Below are 17,278 nucleotides of genomic sequence, written 5' to 3'. Positions count from 1 at the left end.
GCTGCGCCCGCGCTCTGCTTTGCTGTGCTGTGCTGTCTGCGCTCTGCCCATCCCCCACGTTCACATAGCAAAGTTCTGCTGCTTTTGCAAGAGCAGTGAAGCTGCCGCCACTGCTGCTGGGAGAGCGAGAGCGAACGAGCGAGAGCGTGAGGCAGGCAGAGGGGGTGGGGAGGAAGAGAGTGAGACAGACTGAGCTGAGAGGGGAAGAGAGAGAACAGAGAAGCAGAGACAGAAAGAGAGGTGTAGAGAGAGAGAGAGAGAGAGAGAGCAGCGAACCAAAGGAGGAAAGCATGGCTGTTTTCATCTGATTTACTTTCTGTTTTTCCTTTTTCTTTCTGTCTTCTCAGTGTCTCTACATACAATGGCAAACAGGATTTTGGAGGATAATTGTGCTATTTTGTAGATGCAGCATCTTTAGGTGGATTTTTGAGGCTTTCCACATTTCCCTTCCATTTTGTTAGCTGTTTCACTTTTTAAAAATCTGTAGGCTAGGCTAGGCTACTTCCTGCATTCAGCCCCCCCCCCTTCATTTCTCTCCCTCCCTCTCTCACACACACACAGGTTGTAATTTCATGCTGTAGTCTTCACAGATCAAGCCATATGCTGCAGCTACCCCTCTCATTTGGTCACACCACATGCAAAAGAGAGTCATAACTGGTTCAAGCTTTTCATTGAGCGTGAACCATGAACTTGGAATTTCAGTTAGTCTAAAGCTGTATTAGCAGCCTATGAACTAGGCTATGTAGCCTACTAGAATATGCCTAGTTAAGAAAAGCACACTTAAACCAGTATTCTTTGAAATTATTAAAATACTTATAGATGGGACATGTGCCAACATGGCAGGTAACATTTGTTTTCCACATAATATGTTATATCTTAGCTTCAGAGTCAAACATGTCATTTTCTGCGTCCGATCCCCTGTTCTACTCCACTCCGTGTTTTGCATCTCACGCGCCTCAGTAAAATGGCTGTGTCTCGCGGAGCCTCGTGCTGGCTTGATCGGTTCCTCGCTCATACTCTCGTTCTGTGAGAGAAACCCCCTCACATTTTGTGTCGGTTAATTTCATTCCCGGGATTTGTATTTATTTGGTTCCAGGAACTTTTTTATTTGAATTGGAATCTGGAGTGAAGGCCGGATTCGGTCCGGAGGTAGGGGGAATGATCCGGGACACGGGTACATTGTTATAAATAATTGTATTTATTCAATGCTATTCAGAGAGGCATAGTGACTGACTCGCTGTGAAAGAGAGGGGGGAGAGAGAGGGATATCATGGCCGCTAGCGTCGCCACTCTCAACACTAGCCCGCCATCCGAACTTAAAAAGCCGGATCGGGACCCACAGGAAGACTCGGCAGCGGGCGAAAAGCAGGAAAATAAAGAGTCGGGACCAGACAGCGGATCTCCAGCGCAGAAAGAACTGCAGGACGGGGCCGACGGTGGAAATGTAGGGGGAGGAGGGGATCCTGACATGAAGAACGGGAACGGGAATTCGTCTAGGGTGAACAATAATAATAACCAGAATGATTCAGGGGGCGCTGAAGGTAATAACCACCCGGGAATAGCTCACCACCACCCGGGTACTTTTCCTCCACCTCCTTACGGTTATAACCAGCCCTACAACCGGGCCCCTTTTCATCAACATGGCGGACAACAAAGCCCTAGCATGGCAGCTGCAGCGGGGCCGGCAGTGCAGCCAGGCAGCATGATGGACCCATACCCGCCCAATTCGCATGACCACGGCTTCCCCAACCACTTTAACAACTACAGCCCATACCCAAATCGGACTCCATATCAGGGCCAAGGCTACGGCATGAGTTCCCCGCGCAACAACCAGCCCCCGACTGCTGGGGGGCAACCAGGCAAGCAACAGCCAACTGGAGGAACTACACCTATGGTAGCCCCATACAACAATCAGAGATATAACATGGGAAACCCTCAACCAACCTCAACCCCGACTCTTAACCAGCTTCTAACCTCTCCCAGCTCTGCAAGGAGCTACCAAAACTATCCTCCAAGTGACTATAACAACCCAGAAGGTGCTAGCAAGGGACCAGTAGACATGGGAAGCACTAGTCAGTATGGAGGGGGCCATCCGGCTTGGCAACAAAGAAGCCACCATCCATCTCCAATGAGCCCGGGAAACTCGGGACAACCACTTAGCAGAAACCAGGTAAACTTTCTGTCACTTTTGGGAGGGTTCTCTCAGCTCTGAAGTCTAGCAGTTGTAACACTAGCCCTTAGCTTCCCATAGAAATGAGCACTGTATTGCTATGGTTCTGCCATTGTCTCTATGTGTGTCTAAAATGGCTGCCTCTGTGCTTTCCCTCAGCACAACCTAGTTTAGAAGCAGTTATAAAGTCAAACGAACCTGTAGTCCTTCGTTAGACAAAACTGTTTGAGCCTGGACGTCTAGGGGACACAAGGCTTGCTTTGGGTGAAAGGTGCGTGCTCGACCTGCTGGTCGAAATTGAGGAGTAAGTTGATTTTTCTGGACGAATTTGTGTATGCAGCAAAAAAATCGGCATTAATGCAATTACACGTTTGCTTTCTGAGATATTTCACTCTGTATCAAACATAACTAACTTTATGGTGTTTGTACTGATCTGTCGAGACTGCGTGAAGCTTGCATGCCACGAATAGTTTGTAGTTCGTTATTTAATGTGGTTATATCGTTTTATATTTCATAGCTACGCAGCAAGAAAGAAGCGATCCAACGCAGTGACTGAAAACATTGTCGCCCAATGCTTGTTTGCTGTCGATGGTTTTCTTGAATATCCCAACAAACATAACGTTAATTGTATGTAAACACATGTCGTGACGGTTCACACCCTTTGATAATTTATACCGCTTTTTTGTAGTGTATTCCGATGTGCATTATTTAATCAGAATCCTGTATTCCTTGGTTTGAATGCTTTGCGACTGAAAGAAGGCTCGGCAAACACGACCAGTGATGTGAGTAAGTAAGTGCGGATTGCTGCTTTGCTTTGGGATTTGAATTATGGAGGTAAAATCCTTCTGTCAAAGGCAGGAGACAGTTGGTCTTAGGTTGACATGCTAGCTGAGATCTGATTGGCTAGCCTTCCGCCGCTCCTGGCCATTTATAATTGCATCTAATGTAATGCTGTAAAAATCCCCGATGAGGTGGAACTCGGGAGTACTGGAAGAGGGTAGACAATTATACAAACACGTTTTCCCGGTTTGATGTTTGGACATGCTTATACCTTTCCATGATCTGCATTGCTATACTTTTGAAGTACCTCAACGGAAGCTGGCTGTTATTTTGGTTTGCACTGATTAAATTGCCAGTCTTGGTGCATGTCGTCGAATGTTGACATAGTTGGAACTGTACAGTAGCGTTGTGATGTGAGCACTGCAGTGTATATTTTGATATAACGATTTAAGAATAATAAATGTCCAGGTGAGAATGTAAGTGTTATCTTTGCATTCTTTGCTTCAAAGACTAAGGGATGATGTTTATGCAACATTCATTTTATTGTCTTTTAATGAATATATTTTAAAAGGGGGTTTGAACGTTTTTTTGTATACATCATGGGCAAATGCATTTGGATGCATGCATGGGGACACTTGTTTGCTTGCACTGCAGAGGGACCTTTGCTCCACACATAGCTTGTCTGTAATAGACATTCATATAAGTGAGGTATGACATTTCAGTTCATCGTATAAGGAATATGCAAGATGACACCAAACCTATTCATTTTTGTGAGTTAATTTTCAACACGTCTGTGTCCTTTTCTGACATTCTTGTGTTGGATTATTTTTCGATGTTTTATGATGGAGGCTAGTCATCACACACGATTATCCATGGTTGAGTAACGAAGAACTAATAAATGCAGGAAATCATGCTCGTTTATCTATGTTAGCATTTTGGCTGATTGGAGGAAAACACGGCTGCTGTATGTAACTCACATGATTCCAGATCAGTGCTGTAGTAGGTGTGGCCACTGCTGTCGGTACTCTGTGGCTGTTGAAAGCAATTCCTGGTACAGCCAGTGCGCATAGAGAGAGACGGCAAGAGAGATGGGGAGCGAGAGAGGGCAACGTGGCTCTGCCACTGACTGAGCTGAGACGGTGTTTACATGCCGGCCAGGTGTCAGCCAAGTGTCACTGCTTTGTGTACAATTTTTTTCCCTCCTCCCTCCTCTCATTCAAGTCGCGTAACCATGTCAACAAGTGCCCCCCCCCCCCACACCATTCCCCTTCCCTCCCTCCGTCTCGCTCTCCCTGTCTTTAAGATGCATGTGTTAGTCACAGACTTTCATTTAACTAGTAGTCCACACTTCTGCCTTCTCTGTCTTTTGAGTTGGTATTTCCCATTTTGGCAGGCGTGTTTTGCTTCTCTTTCTCTTTTTTTACCCCTACTTGGCTCAGTGATTACAACAATGATTCGAAAATAAAGGAAACTGATTTGTGGCCTGCTGTTCGCCTGCCTACCATCACATGGGAGAGATGCTATAATGAGTCTACTTATGTACTAAGTTGTATAATAATATTTTTAATGATGGCTGCTTTGAAAATGACTGAAGTACAAAAATATGTTGTGCATTATCAATAATATCAGCAATAGCAACTAGGGTAGGCCTACATCAACAATCAACTCTGATAGTGAGTCTAGATAGATGTCAGTACAGATCATCATGGATATTATGTCTAAGATTACTTGGAAGAGGCAATCCCAAGTAGCTATTGAGGATGCATCTGTGATTTTGAACATTGCTGAGGATGCATCATTTCTCCATATTCTGATGGGAGAATGCGACATACAGTGTACTGTTTAGGTATATTTGTTGAACTGCACTGGTGTGTGTGTGGGGAAAGTACACTATCTGATCTGCATTTGTGATTGTGTACCCTCTACGCAGGGTGAATTTTACCTTGTTAAGCCATAAATGTTGCAGCCACTCTTAAAAGTAGTCTGTTGTAGCTGCCTGAATTAGGAACAAGGTTTTGCTCTAAAATGACTTGGCCACAAGGTTGTCCTCAGTCTAATAATCATGCTTTATTCACAGCAAAATACCTTCAAAATACCTACAAACAAGCTTTACAAAGTTGTTCTGCACTTCTAGATGTTGTAATGTGATGTTTGGTGATGGTGCTGTGCAGTGTGTTCCTCTCATATTCATAGGCTGACTGAGTCTCTGTGGAACAGTGATTACTCGAGCTGGAGCGGGATTTGAGCCCTCATCAACACTATTCTTTTGAATGCCTTCCTTGCACTCCAGAATATGTCTCCGGAAACGTATTTTTCCCCCTCAAACGATTATCATCTAGAGAATTATTACACACTAATTGATTCACATTGAATCTCCCCAGCAGGCCTTTTGAAAAACCTTGATGGTTGTTTACACAGCGTACGACTAATCAAAATGGGCATTACACTCTATAAAAGTATTTTTTAAAATAAAAAAAAACTAATTTTTGTCTGCCTCATTCTGCCTGGCTTCTCGAATAGTAGAAGAGTAAGGCCATGCACATCCCAGGCCAAAATTGGACAGGTGCAGGATCCAGTATGAAAGGATCACAAGGGAAAAGAGATCCACACACCATTTAGCTCCCATTCAAAATCTTTTTTTGTTGTGTGACATTTCAACCTCAGGCTTGGCTTCTCAAGTAGAACATTGAGAAGTGTCCTGCTTGTTTGACATGCTCTATCTGTGTGTGTGTGTGTGTGTGACTCTCGTGTTGAAGGAGAGGTGGGAAGGGAGTAGTCACATGTCATATGCCAGTCATGCTGAGTTGATTTGACTGCTCCTGTTGTACAGGGCTACAGTTTGTTTCGCCTGGTCGACCGTCTGAATTTGGGGACAGTGAAATTTACTGTGCTGCCGCGTTGTTGTGCCGGAAATGTTGCTTGTCAGAAGATGTACGCTATGTCTGGTGTGACCCTTGTGATACAGTTGTCAATGACCCTCATGGGTATTTATTCAGAGGATATATTATTCGATGTTCTTCCCTGAGGGTATTTGTCTCTGGTGCACTGTGGAATAAACTGGTCCACATCGATGCTTTTCCTCTATGTTGTAGGATGTAGTGCTGTCGGAACTTATGTTTGATCATTCCTTCTTAATAAACACTTTACCACCTTGATCAATTCAAATCTATTGTGGCGTATTATGCCCATAAGAGGGCAAATTAAATGTAATGTTAATTTCTTGGTATATTTATTTCAACACAAACATCTCTTTTAAAAGCTCACTCTACATACTGACATACTACAAAAGAAACTGGACAAGCAGGCAGGCTACACAAATCAACATCCACAGCACTCCTGCATTAAATTATATTTCAATACAAAGCACTGTTTGCTCAAATGAACACAGTATGGATGTTTAAAGACCATATAATTCAGAGTGGTTCATAATTAATACTATTTTCTTTAGCTTGTCAAGGTTCCTTTTGAGCCAGAGTGGTGTTTTGTTCTAAATGTGAACAGTTTGCATGCTAGCCATGCTAGCCTACTTTACTGTAAGCAGTTGGGCAAATGTTGCTATAATAAGTGAGCTGCCTAGTTCCACTGCACAAAAACTGGCTTCCCTATAGATAGTCCACAACTTGACTAAAGCTTACCCTAATTTTTTCCAGTTTGTATCTCGATTGGTACCTAATGCTAACAAATTATCTTGGTAAAGGGGTCCACCAGCCCATCTCGGACAGCAGGTTTAGGTAACATGTAACTTGTGTTGCGAAACAGAGCTTTCTAGCACAACACTTCACATAAACAGTTCATTGGCCAGTGGAATCACAGAGATAGTATGGAGCAAAGATCCTGCTTTTGCGGGGTTTACAATTGGATGTGTGCACATGTCCAGTGAAGGTTCAGATAGGCTAACTCCAGATGAAGCTGACATAAGGCTACAAAGAGAGACTGAGAGCGAGAGAGAAAAGTGAACGGAGTTTCATGTTGAACTCGAGTTGGACGAGATGGCCCTGATATGTTTGGCAACTGATCAAAGTCCAGCCAATCCTGTGCTCTGCTGTGGAACTGCACTCTCTTGTGTGTGTGTGTGTGTGTGTGTGTGTGTGTGTGTGGGTGCAAGTATGTGTGTCTGTGTGTGGGCAGCTAATTAGTTTCAACACACTTGTCCTGGTGAAATAAAAGAGTTGTGTTAAAGAGCTATTAAATCATGCTACAACGTTTTAATAGAGTCTCGGGGCTAAATCAGAGAGACAGCGTCTGACGTCTTCAGGTATCAGTGTTATCTTGACAGTGGGCTGCCAGTGCTGCTTCTTCAGGAAGATGCTTCCTGAGAAGCAGGCAGACCTCTCCCGCTTGTGAAAACGTGCGAGCAAACACAACAACGACCGTGAGAACAGCATGTTTGACTTCCCTCCCCCAAAGCTGCCAGTGAGCAAATTGCACGGTTGTTTTCATTTGGTCAGAGACGTGCTGAATATTGATCGGAGGGACATTCAGTAGTTATCTGCTCCTGCTGTTATGGTTGTAGTTATAGACAAAGTGAGGATCAGGCAAAAGCAGATAGATGCCTGACCTGCTGTGTCGTTTTGTGTACAAATCGTCAAAACGTCTGCATAGACTTACTGTCGTTGCACAGTTCAAAGAAATATGACCCAGAATGTGTGAGCAAAGGGGTTCTGGGAAGTTGAGTTTCTTTGAATGCATCAGCAGAAAACAGAACTGCTTACAGTAGGAATGCACCAATATATCGGCCTAATCGGTATTGGCCTTGTTGACTGGTATCGGCTATTTGCAAATAAAATAATCTACCCTTGGCAGTGGCCAAATATATTTTTAAAATTTTATCATGTTGCATCAATTCTGCAATATCTGTGTGTGAGATGGTGCTGTGAAATGCTGAAAGACTTTTTAAACATGCTTCAGTCGTATATGAATATTTGAAATATATGAATGTTTTTGAATATTTTTGTTTCTCTACCACTTAAGTGTATAATTAACAATGGAAATGTGAACAAATAGAAAAATATCAGTCATTTGCTATTGAACAAAATTTTATTCTAAATATCTGTATTGACCCAGAATTTAATAATTGGTGCCTCCCTTGCTGACATTATTATTGTGTCAAGATTCCACATTGGCCTATAAATTTAAAGCGATGGGCCAAAAGCAATTAAAGTATTACATAGTTGAAATGTCACCCATCCTGTACTTTAAAAGTGATGCCAGACGTGTTGTCCACATTGCATCATCGTCTCTCATGCCATAAAGGCCAGTTGGCACATCAGCACAGGGTCATAAAAATAACTGCCCGGGCTGGATCCAAAAATATAAATACCTGAATATGGCCCAGAATGAACCACACAAAGTGCTCTTGGCCAGAGTCTGTAAGGAGTGCTTGTTAACCTCAGTGAAAACCGCGTTGCTTGCTGCAGGAGATCAGATGTGCATGGGCGTGCAGTTACTGTCTAGTTAGGTCTACTCAACCAGCCACACTGTTGTTTTGTTTGGCATAGGTGATATATTAGCATACTGTTGCTTTTTATGCTTTATTTTATTTGTTTTGAAACCTTGTTAGAACAGTCACAAATGCTTGGGTGTTCATTGGACTGAGTGACTCCATGATTGAAAGACCCTGTCGGAGAGCCCTAGGCCTATGTGCCATGTCTAGCTTTCCCGTTTCCAGCATGGAAAAAGGACCAATAAAGCCTTGGCCTTTCATGTCATGAAATTGTAGATAGTGGTCACAATTCCATGTTTAGTTGTACTTTAAGTGAAATGCAAAATAAAATGCCCCTGATTGATGAAATTTGTTTGTCTAATCGCAGTTGTAGATTTACGTAGTGTTTTCTGTAGGTTTTTAAAATGTTTATAAGTGTAAGCAGTGGAGTTGGGTTGCTTTTAGACATGTTTACATGTGTGTGTTTGTGTGTCTCCATGTGTGCATAAATTGCAATGCATTTTTAATGCCGTGTTTTTGTTGTGAGACGCCTGTGCTTCTGAGAGTGGCGCCCGTCCTGCACATGGCCCAGTGAGCTGATGAAGGGGTGTGTGTCTGTACACACACACTTAACACACAGATGCACACTCAGCCATGCTACTACTGTCTGACTGCTGAGTAATGCCTTTGCACATGCTGCCTCACTGTGAGTGTGTGTGTGTGTGTCAGGACTCTGTGAGTTTGGTGTCCACCCCCCCCTTTTTGTGAATGATCCTCTGTCGCAGGCCAGTGGCTTTGTGTGTGTGTGTGTCTCCCAGTGAACGCCTCAGGAGCTGCTCTGACCTGCTCACGCTCCACGTGCCGTCAGCAATCCGTCTTTTCAGGAACGGCGGGGGGTAGGGGGATGGAGACGGCGGCAAAGTAGGGGGTGCGTGTGTGTGTGTGTGTCTCATCCCAAGCCCAAGGCACACAGTGCAAATTGGCCTCTCGCTCACACTGCCCCTGACCAGGCCACTTATACGCGCATACACAAGTCACCCCCCCACAAGCATGCGCACACACACACACACACACACACACACACCGTCTCTCTTTCCCCCTCCCCAATGACTTCTCTTTATTTATTTCATTTCTCTGCACTGCTTGTTTTCTGCTTTCTCTTTCTTTCCCCTGCACCCTGTCTTTTAACCCTGCATGCTCTTTCTTTCTGTCTAACTGCTGACTCTTAAGGAAGGCTAAAATGTGCACACATTGCCATTCACACAGACAGGCACCATATATTGTGTGACCCCTTGTTAACTTGAGTCGGGTTCAGAGACCAACTCCATGCCGACCGTCGTCAGAAAAGGCAGTCGGACTTATCAGACGGCTCCCGTCTCCCCAAGACAGTCAAAAAAGTGCCTCGGAACACACTGGAGCGACGCCGACTTGAGTGTACGGTCTGTGCTTGCGCGAGACATAATAAGTCTCCATAACAGCAGGCGGCACTAAATGATTGTCAAGTTACCAAGATCATCATAAAAGGATTAACCAGTGGACTAATTTTGGACTTCTATGATTAAACAATAAGAAAATATAAATAGCTAGGTAGCAGCTAGCTAGGTAGCAGCTACGGATTTAGGTTAAATTTGTATTGCAAACTAACCTGAAATAACATGAGTTCAGCAACTTTGTGGTATTGTAGTTCTAGCAAAAATATGTTAGGATAGTTTATCAACCATCTCTGGGTCTAGAGCCTTTGAGAACAGGTGGTTTTGCACAACAGCTTTGCTGAGACAGTGACTGATCACAAAGTTATTTTTTTCTATTTATTTATTTAGTTTGAAAACACAATTTCAATGTTGGAATGCATTTGGCTTGTAGAAAATGTGTTCATAACTTACATCGCTGAATGTAGGGCTAATGGTCATAATCCGAAATGGTCAAGGGCTAGCACTCCACCAATCCGATTGGTCATTGAATCAGACTGCCCACTGGCCCACTGATTCGACAAGTCAAATCGGCCAAAATGAACGGCGACAGCTCCTTCCGACTGATGACTGCACGGAACACACCGGAACACCCCAGACTCGAGTCACCGACCTCGCTAGACTGTCCGACGACGTCCAACGGCCGATAATCGTGTTGGTGTCACAGCCTTAACATAGACGGAGATGGTATGCTTTGCTTTTTGAGCGGCGTATTTCCAACATGGAAGCAGACACACACACGCTCACTCAGTTTTTGCATGCAACACACACACACTCACTCGACTCACACACTCACATGTGACACGCACACTCACTCTCACACACACACACACACACACACACACACACTCACACGCAACATGCACACACACACACACACGACACACTCTCACACGCGACATACTCTCTCACTCATTCACACACACGACTCACTCACACACACAGACACACACACAGACACACACACACACGCGACACACACACACACACACACACACACACGCTCGCACTCACTCACTTACACGCGACACACACACACACACACACTCGCCACACACACACACACACGCACTCACTCACACGCGACACACTCACACGCGGCACACACACACACACACACACACACACACATATTCATGCGCGCGATCTTCATTATGTTTGGAGAAATGTCAACGCTTGATGTATGCAGCAGTGTGGGAGACGTGTTGAACTTTAGATGTGATATGCCACGTGTCAATACTGAGCTATGAGAGACGTGCTATATGGAAATGTAAAAGCTATTTTTCTTTCATGCCACATTCTCATTTTGTGTTCTTTTCTTAAAAATTAAATATTGCATATCAACATCATTTTTTCCCCTGGTTTGAGACAATGGAGTGTGAGTGTGCGAGTAACCCTTTAACAGTCAGTGCCAGTGTGGAGAGTTAGTAGGTATGGCGTGTTTGTAGGTATGGCGTGTTTGTATGCCAGCCAGGGCTTTAGCCATGACCAATGGGTGTGTTATGGAATGCGATGTGAATGGAATGCGATGTGATGGATAAAGTAGGGGACCATTGTAACACTGATGTCTCCCTCTGTTTATTTATTTTTTTATTTTCCTCCTTTCTTTATTTGCTAAATTGGGCTTTCATCAAGGTTTCTCCTCTCTTGCATAAATGATCTGATTTGTTTAGCTGGGTCGTTTAAAACCAGTGTCAAGGTACAACTGATTTAATGAATTGGATTTTCAGGCAAAGCAGAACTTGTTCGGTTTCTAAGCCATTGCATAAACCTCCAAAGAATGACAGGTTCTAAAAATATAAGGAACACCTTCACAGAAGCAGGCAATGATTTGATTTGAAATTGTACATATTGGCGTCTTGTTCACAAAGTCAACATGCTGTTACGTCAAACTGACCACATAAGTGCTGGCCGTTGACGTTGACTACATTCCTTGAAGTAATCTTCGCTTTTAAAGAGTTTATGCAAGACCAGCTGCATGGTGTCATTCAGATCTCACGGGCAGCAATCCTGAAATCTGTCAGATTTAATGAAATTGTAGTCTCAGAATTCAAGATGTATGCTCTGATCCTAAGTGATATTTGAAGTTCTGCACTACTGTTTATGTCCCCTGTGCGAAGAGTCAAACATCGGAATGCTGGCTGCTTCTCGGCCCGATTAGAAGGTTTGGAGGTGAAAAGAGTTTTGGCTGGGTGGTGGTCATGCAGTCTGTATGCATAGTCAGTTGTCTCCAGTTGTACAGTACGAGTGCCATGTGGCTATGCAAGACTGCTTGCGCTAAGAATGGTGTTGGCACTCTTTTCCTGCTAACTCTTTAGTCGCCATGAGCTCTCAGGCTCTTGAACAGTTATGACCGTTCCACTCATCTGCTGATGCAGCATCAGGTCTTCCCTCAGGATTTGCATACTCCCACCACTTCCTAACGGCTCCTTTTCCTTCAGTTATGGGTAGCAGCTCCCCTGGCTAAATGATTAGCCTGGAATGGGTTTGGCTTTTCCTGGCTAATATATATATTAACCTGGTTGGGTTTGGGTTGTTGCGACTTACATTTTGGCCTGGTTTTTCTGAGGTAACATATCTTTGATGGATATGTGTTGTACTTGCTAACATATTAGCCAAGATGGATGTTGTCCTTGCTAACGTATTAGCCTAAATGCCTGGATATGTGTTGTCCTTGCTAACATATTAGCCAAGATGGATATGTGTTGTCCTTGCTAACATATTTGCCTACTATGGATATGTATTGTTGTCCTTGCTAACATATATAAGCCAAGAATGATGTCCTTGCTTACATATTAGCCTAGTGGGGTATGGGTTGTCCTTGCTTACATATTAGCCTAGTGGGGTATGGGTTGTTCTGGCAAACATTCACCTAGACGGGTATTGTTGCCCTGGTTAACACATTAGCCTAGATGGGTATGGCTTTTCTCAGCTAACATTTTAGCCTTGATGGGCTTGGGTTTTCCTGGCTAACATTTTTGCTTTAGATGCTAATGGTTATTAATTCCTGGCGAACATACTAGCCGGGATTTCCATGGCCTTAGTGTTTTACCAAATTACTTTTGCTGAATGTCCCATTGGTTAATGTAAACCACAAATCAAGGTCTGGTTGTTATATTATTGTAAAGGGTATGTGTAATTTGTTTATCTGATCCCTTAGAGAACTGGAACGTTTTCTTTTCTTCTTTTTTGTGAAAACACTTTGGAGTTAGTTTCTGGAGGCTGCTTTGAAATGATTTTGTTGTGAAGAGCTCTTGGCTTAAATGTGGCTTAAAGACAGAAGAAATCTGTGTCATCTGTGATCTGTGGGATTGCACAGGGAACTGGATTTGTGTGACCGTGTTGTCGCAGGATGTGGAAGGCGGCATTAGAGGATAAATTCCCAGGCATGTTGGTCAGTCAGCATACCTTGCAGGATACTGTTGACATGTGCACTGCCAGATACTAAAAGTGTGTGTGTGTGTGTGTGTGTGTGTGTGTGTTTGTGTCTGTGTGTCATAACTCAGCAAAGAGGCAAAAGAGTGTGTGTTTCTGCGTTGTGAATAACAACATCAGCGTGCGTGTGATGCGCCACAGAGCTCTGGGCCATGTGTCCAGGCATGGGGATTATATTAGCAGCCGTTGTTTATCGTCTGCCCTCAGCCCATCTGTGCGACCCGCCGCCACCACCGCCGCAGTCTCCTCTATCTCTGCTATCAAGCACAGGCCCAGCCAGGACACACACACACACACACACACACACACACACACACACACACACACACACACAAGCACCCTCCTTCCCCAAAGCTGTCCCCACCCCCTCCTTTGACAAACCATAGGATTGTGAGTTGATCTGCCAAGTGTGTGTGTGTGTGTGTGTGTGTGGGTGTGTGGGCTTCCCTTTATGCAGATTAGCCATGTGCTAATTGCATTTATTTATTTATTTTTCGGGGAGGAGGGAAGGGAACAAGAAAGACAGTGACTAGTACATCAGAGAAATGGAGCACACGGGTGTGTGTGACTACGAGAAGAGGCTGCTGTGTGTGTGTAGTATTGCACCATTCTCCAATGCCCTTATCTCAAACATAAAAGTTAATAGAATTTTTTTAAACATTTTTTTTAAAGACTTCAAAAATACATTTAAACAAAACATTCAAAAACATTTAAATTGAAATATACCAAATGACCTAAGCAGTCTTGAAGTGTTGGCAAAAAAGCAAACTGATTAACGTGCTGCTAGAATGCGCCAGAAGTCTGGCTGAGTACTGGATGGCTGGCTGAGTCCTGTATGTATAATTGCCCAGTCTGAAGGACCCCATCGATGATGTGTGTGAATCAAAGCATGAATCTCATACATCAGCCATGAAACACAGCAGTGCAGTTTTATTTTTTTTTCTCTCTTCTCTTGTTAAGGTCCGGACCAGCTTTTGGTTTGTTTTCATCTCTTGACTGTCCAGTCTGATGCTGATGATGAAGGCCGGATGCACACAGTCATAGTCATGTTCATCCATTTGTTTAACTGGCAGGTCATATTAGTTGGCTATCATAATTTAATCAGGTTGATCACTCCTCACGAGTAAGAAATGGTAGATGGTTATGGAAAATTGATGGCTCAGGGAAATCGGTGGACTCACTCACTTAACAGAGGACGCTGACGTCATCACATCATGATCGATGAAGTCGAGGCCTGAACAGCACCTCAAAGATTCCTGCTAATGGACCTCCGTCAGGATAGGCATCGACATGGCTTAAAAAAGTCTTTCTCTGCAAAAGCTTGTTGTTGGCAACTTTGCAGTGTTTTGGAGATGGCTTAGCCACAGCTTTCGTGGTAGCTTTGTTTGCAGACTCTTCTTAAAAGCACTAGAGTTAGTTAATATTTGCATTTAGTACATGTACTTAATAGCACTATTGTGAATATTTGCAACACCGTCCTCTACTGAGGAACATATTGACAATTAATTTAGCAAAGGTACACAGCAGATAAAAGAAAAAGGTAACGGTACAGTTTGTCTTGTTGTTTCTGTTCATAGCCAGAGTCTAGTTAATGCTCACAAAGAGCTAACCATCGCTAGCAAGTTGGTTAGGCCTTCACTTAAATTCATTACTGGTGGAGATGGGCCTAGCTAACCATTACTAGCATGTTGGTTAGGCCTTCACTTAATTCATAACTAATGGAGATGGGGAAATTGGGTGGTGGTAGCGTAGTGGTTAAGGAGCTGGCCTAGCATGCAGTAGCCTGGGGGAAAAAAATAATAAAAAAAAAAAAAAAAAAAAAATATATATATATATATATATATATATATATATATATATATATATAGCTGGTACTTTCTACTTTCTACTTTTGGTGCATAATGTTAACCACATTGTCTTTCACACTGTTACAGTGGATGGAGACCATGAGTGGAGGTATTGATAATTTTTCTATAAATTGTTATTTCTGCATTTAGACCAAACAAAGTTGGCGGTGCAAGTACATCACCAGGATCAGTGTTTCGTTTGATTTTGCAAAATTAAAGTAGTGTTGATTGGTTGTCTGGTTATTTTTCCTGTAACTGTATTTCTGTGCTTTTCGCTCTACACAAGGACCATAACCCTGAATCTAATCTAGCCTTGCTTCTAATGCAGCCTTAGGTGTTGTTTTTGTAATTAAAAGACGACCATTAGCTGTTGCTCCCCACGGAGCTGCACTCAGGCTAAAGTTGCAGTGTTTGCATTAGCAGTAGACCTGGGAGTGCTAGGCTACCTCTGGCCACAGTGCACCTGTGAGTCCACCCCTGTTTTATTCATAAGGCCACTTGGGAGTTGTCATGGCGACTCCTGGTGAGTGACAGACAGGGCGATGGGAGATGGTTGTTACGTCACCCATCTCTCTCTCTCTCTCTCTGATTGGGTCAGGAGTGCATCAGAGGTCAGGACAGCCGAGCCCGCAGCAGTCTGTGGTCTCCCCACAGACACCCTGCCCCGACCCCTACGCACACACTTACACACACACACACAGGCTCACAAGCCCCTTCAGTCATGAACTTGGAGAAGCTGCGAGCCCCTTAGGCTGGAAGCAAATTCTGGACTGGAGTGTGTTTCTGTTTCTGCGAGTGTGTATGTGTGTGTGTTCTATCAAATTCCCTTCCTGTGTGTGTGTGTGTCTGACTCCAATTCTCTTTGCACCTTGCATATGGCTCTCACTATGTGACCGGGTTTCAAACCCTTTGGCAGTGCATGCCCCTTCACACACATCCTCTCCACACACACACACACACACACACACACACACCCACCCACCCACCCTCCCTGTCATTCATGCGGTGCCAGGTTGGCTTTATAAGTGAGGCGGGGGTGCCTGCTCTTGCTCCTGCTCCTGGCCTGGCCAGACTTCAGACGTGTGCAACTGGGAGTGCTTACAGTGATGGGCTCCCTGCCCTGCCCTTGCTCTGCCTCTCTCTCCTGCTATAAATAGCCCTCCACAGGTGTGCAGTGGTCCTCCACTCGTGTGTGTATGTGTGTGTATGTGTGTGTACAGTGGTCCTCCGCAGGTCCAGCATGTGTTCTCTCTGTGTGTGTGCGTGTGTTTGTGTGTCTGTAAGCCTGGGAACCGAAGTAATTAGTGGTTAGTTTTGGCTGAGAAAGTGGCTTGGTTTTGACGGGCAGAACTACAAAGCCATAAAATGCCAAACTCTCTTCATTGTGATGCTTGCGGTCGGTGGTGCTGTGAGTGTAGTGAGTGTGTGCTTGCCTTGCATATGTGTGTTTTAAAAGTTGTGTGAACTTCAGTTCTGTTCAGCTCCAGCTGGTAGTCAGACCTGGAGAAGGCTGATGGTTTTCACAGACAGGACCTCAGTGAGGAGCTCGAACAGTGTAGGCAGGAGAGCACAGACCTGCTGGAGAGAGAGGACAGTAGAGAGAGAGAGATGCAACAGATAGTTGGAAGAGTGCTGTGAATGAGAAGCGAGCAAGAGTTGTAAAGTCAAGTTGTATTTCTACGGCATGTTCCATAATGTAGGCCTACACTCAGGGCAACATGGAGGTGCCTTACGTACATAAAGCAGCAGTGCAGTCACAACACCCAGTCGTGGAGGTGCTGAAGATGAATGGCCATTAGCAGGTGGAGGTGCAGAAGATGAATGGCCATTAGCAGGTGGAGGTGCAGGTTTGAGTGAGGGAGAGTGCCAGGGATAGACGGAGAAAGGAAGATTGAGGGAGAGTGGGAGAATATGGAATGCCTCTTGCAATACAAAGGAGTGTGTGTGTGTGTGTGTCTTGCTATTCGATACTTGCGGTGATGTTTCTCTTGCCCTCTGTCTTGCTCTCTTCTCTCATACACAAGGTGTGTGTGCGTCTGTGCGATGCTGTCAGTACTTTTGGATCTCTCTCTCCCTCTCCCTCTCTCTATCTGTCTGCCCCCCCCCTCTCTCCCTGCTGTAGACATGTCCTGTCGCGTGTGTGTATTTTCCCAGG

The 17,278-nt window shown here is 44.3% G+C and overlaps 1 protein-coding gene across 1 annotated transcript in view; it reads left to right on the top strand.

Annotated features, from left to right (window-relative positions):
• The first annotated feature begins 972 nt into the window (after window positions 1–972).
• The window catches only part of LOC125284992 (AT-rich interactive domain-containing protein 1A-like), an 18,825-nt gene continuing 2,519 nt past the window's right edge, over window positions 973–17,278 (top strand). The window contains 1 exon segment of the mRNA XM_048229175.1: window positions 973–2,170. Within this exon segment, the coding sequence (XP_048085132.1) occupies window positions 1,271–2,170 (900 nt within the window). The 5' untranslated portion in view covers window positions 973–1,270.

Source organism: Alosa alosa, chromosome 20 (assembly GCF_017589495.1).
Source record: "Alosa alosa isolate M-15738 ecotype Scorff River chromosome 20, AALO_Geno_1.1, whole genome shotgun sequence".
In the NCBI taxonomy this organism is placed as follows: Eukaryota; Metazoa; Chordata; class Actinopteri; order Clupeiformes; family Clupeidae; genus Alosa; species Alosa alosa.
The sequence above is the reverse complement of the archived record's forward strand: the minus strand, read 5'-3'. Positions and strand labels throughout refer to the sequence as shown.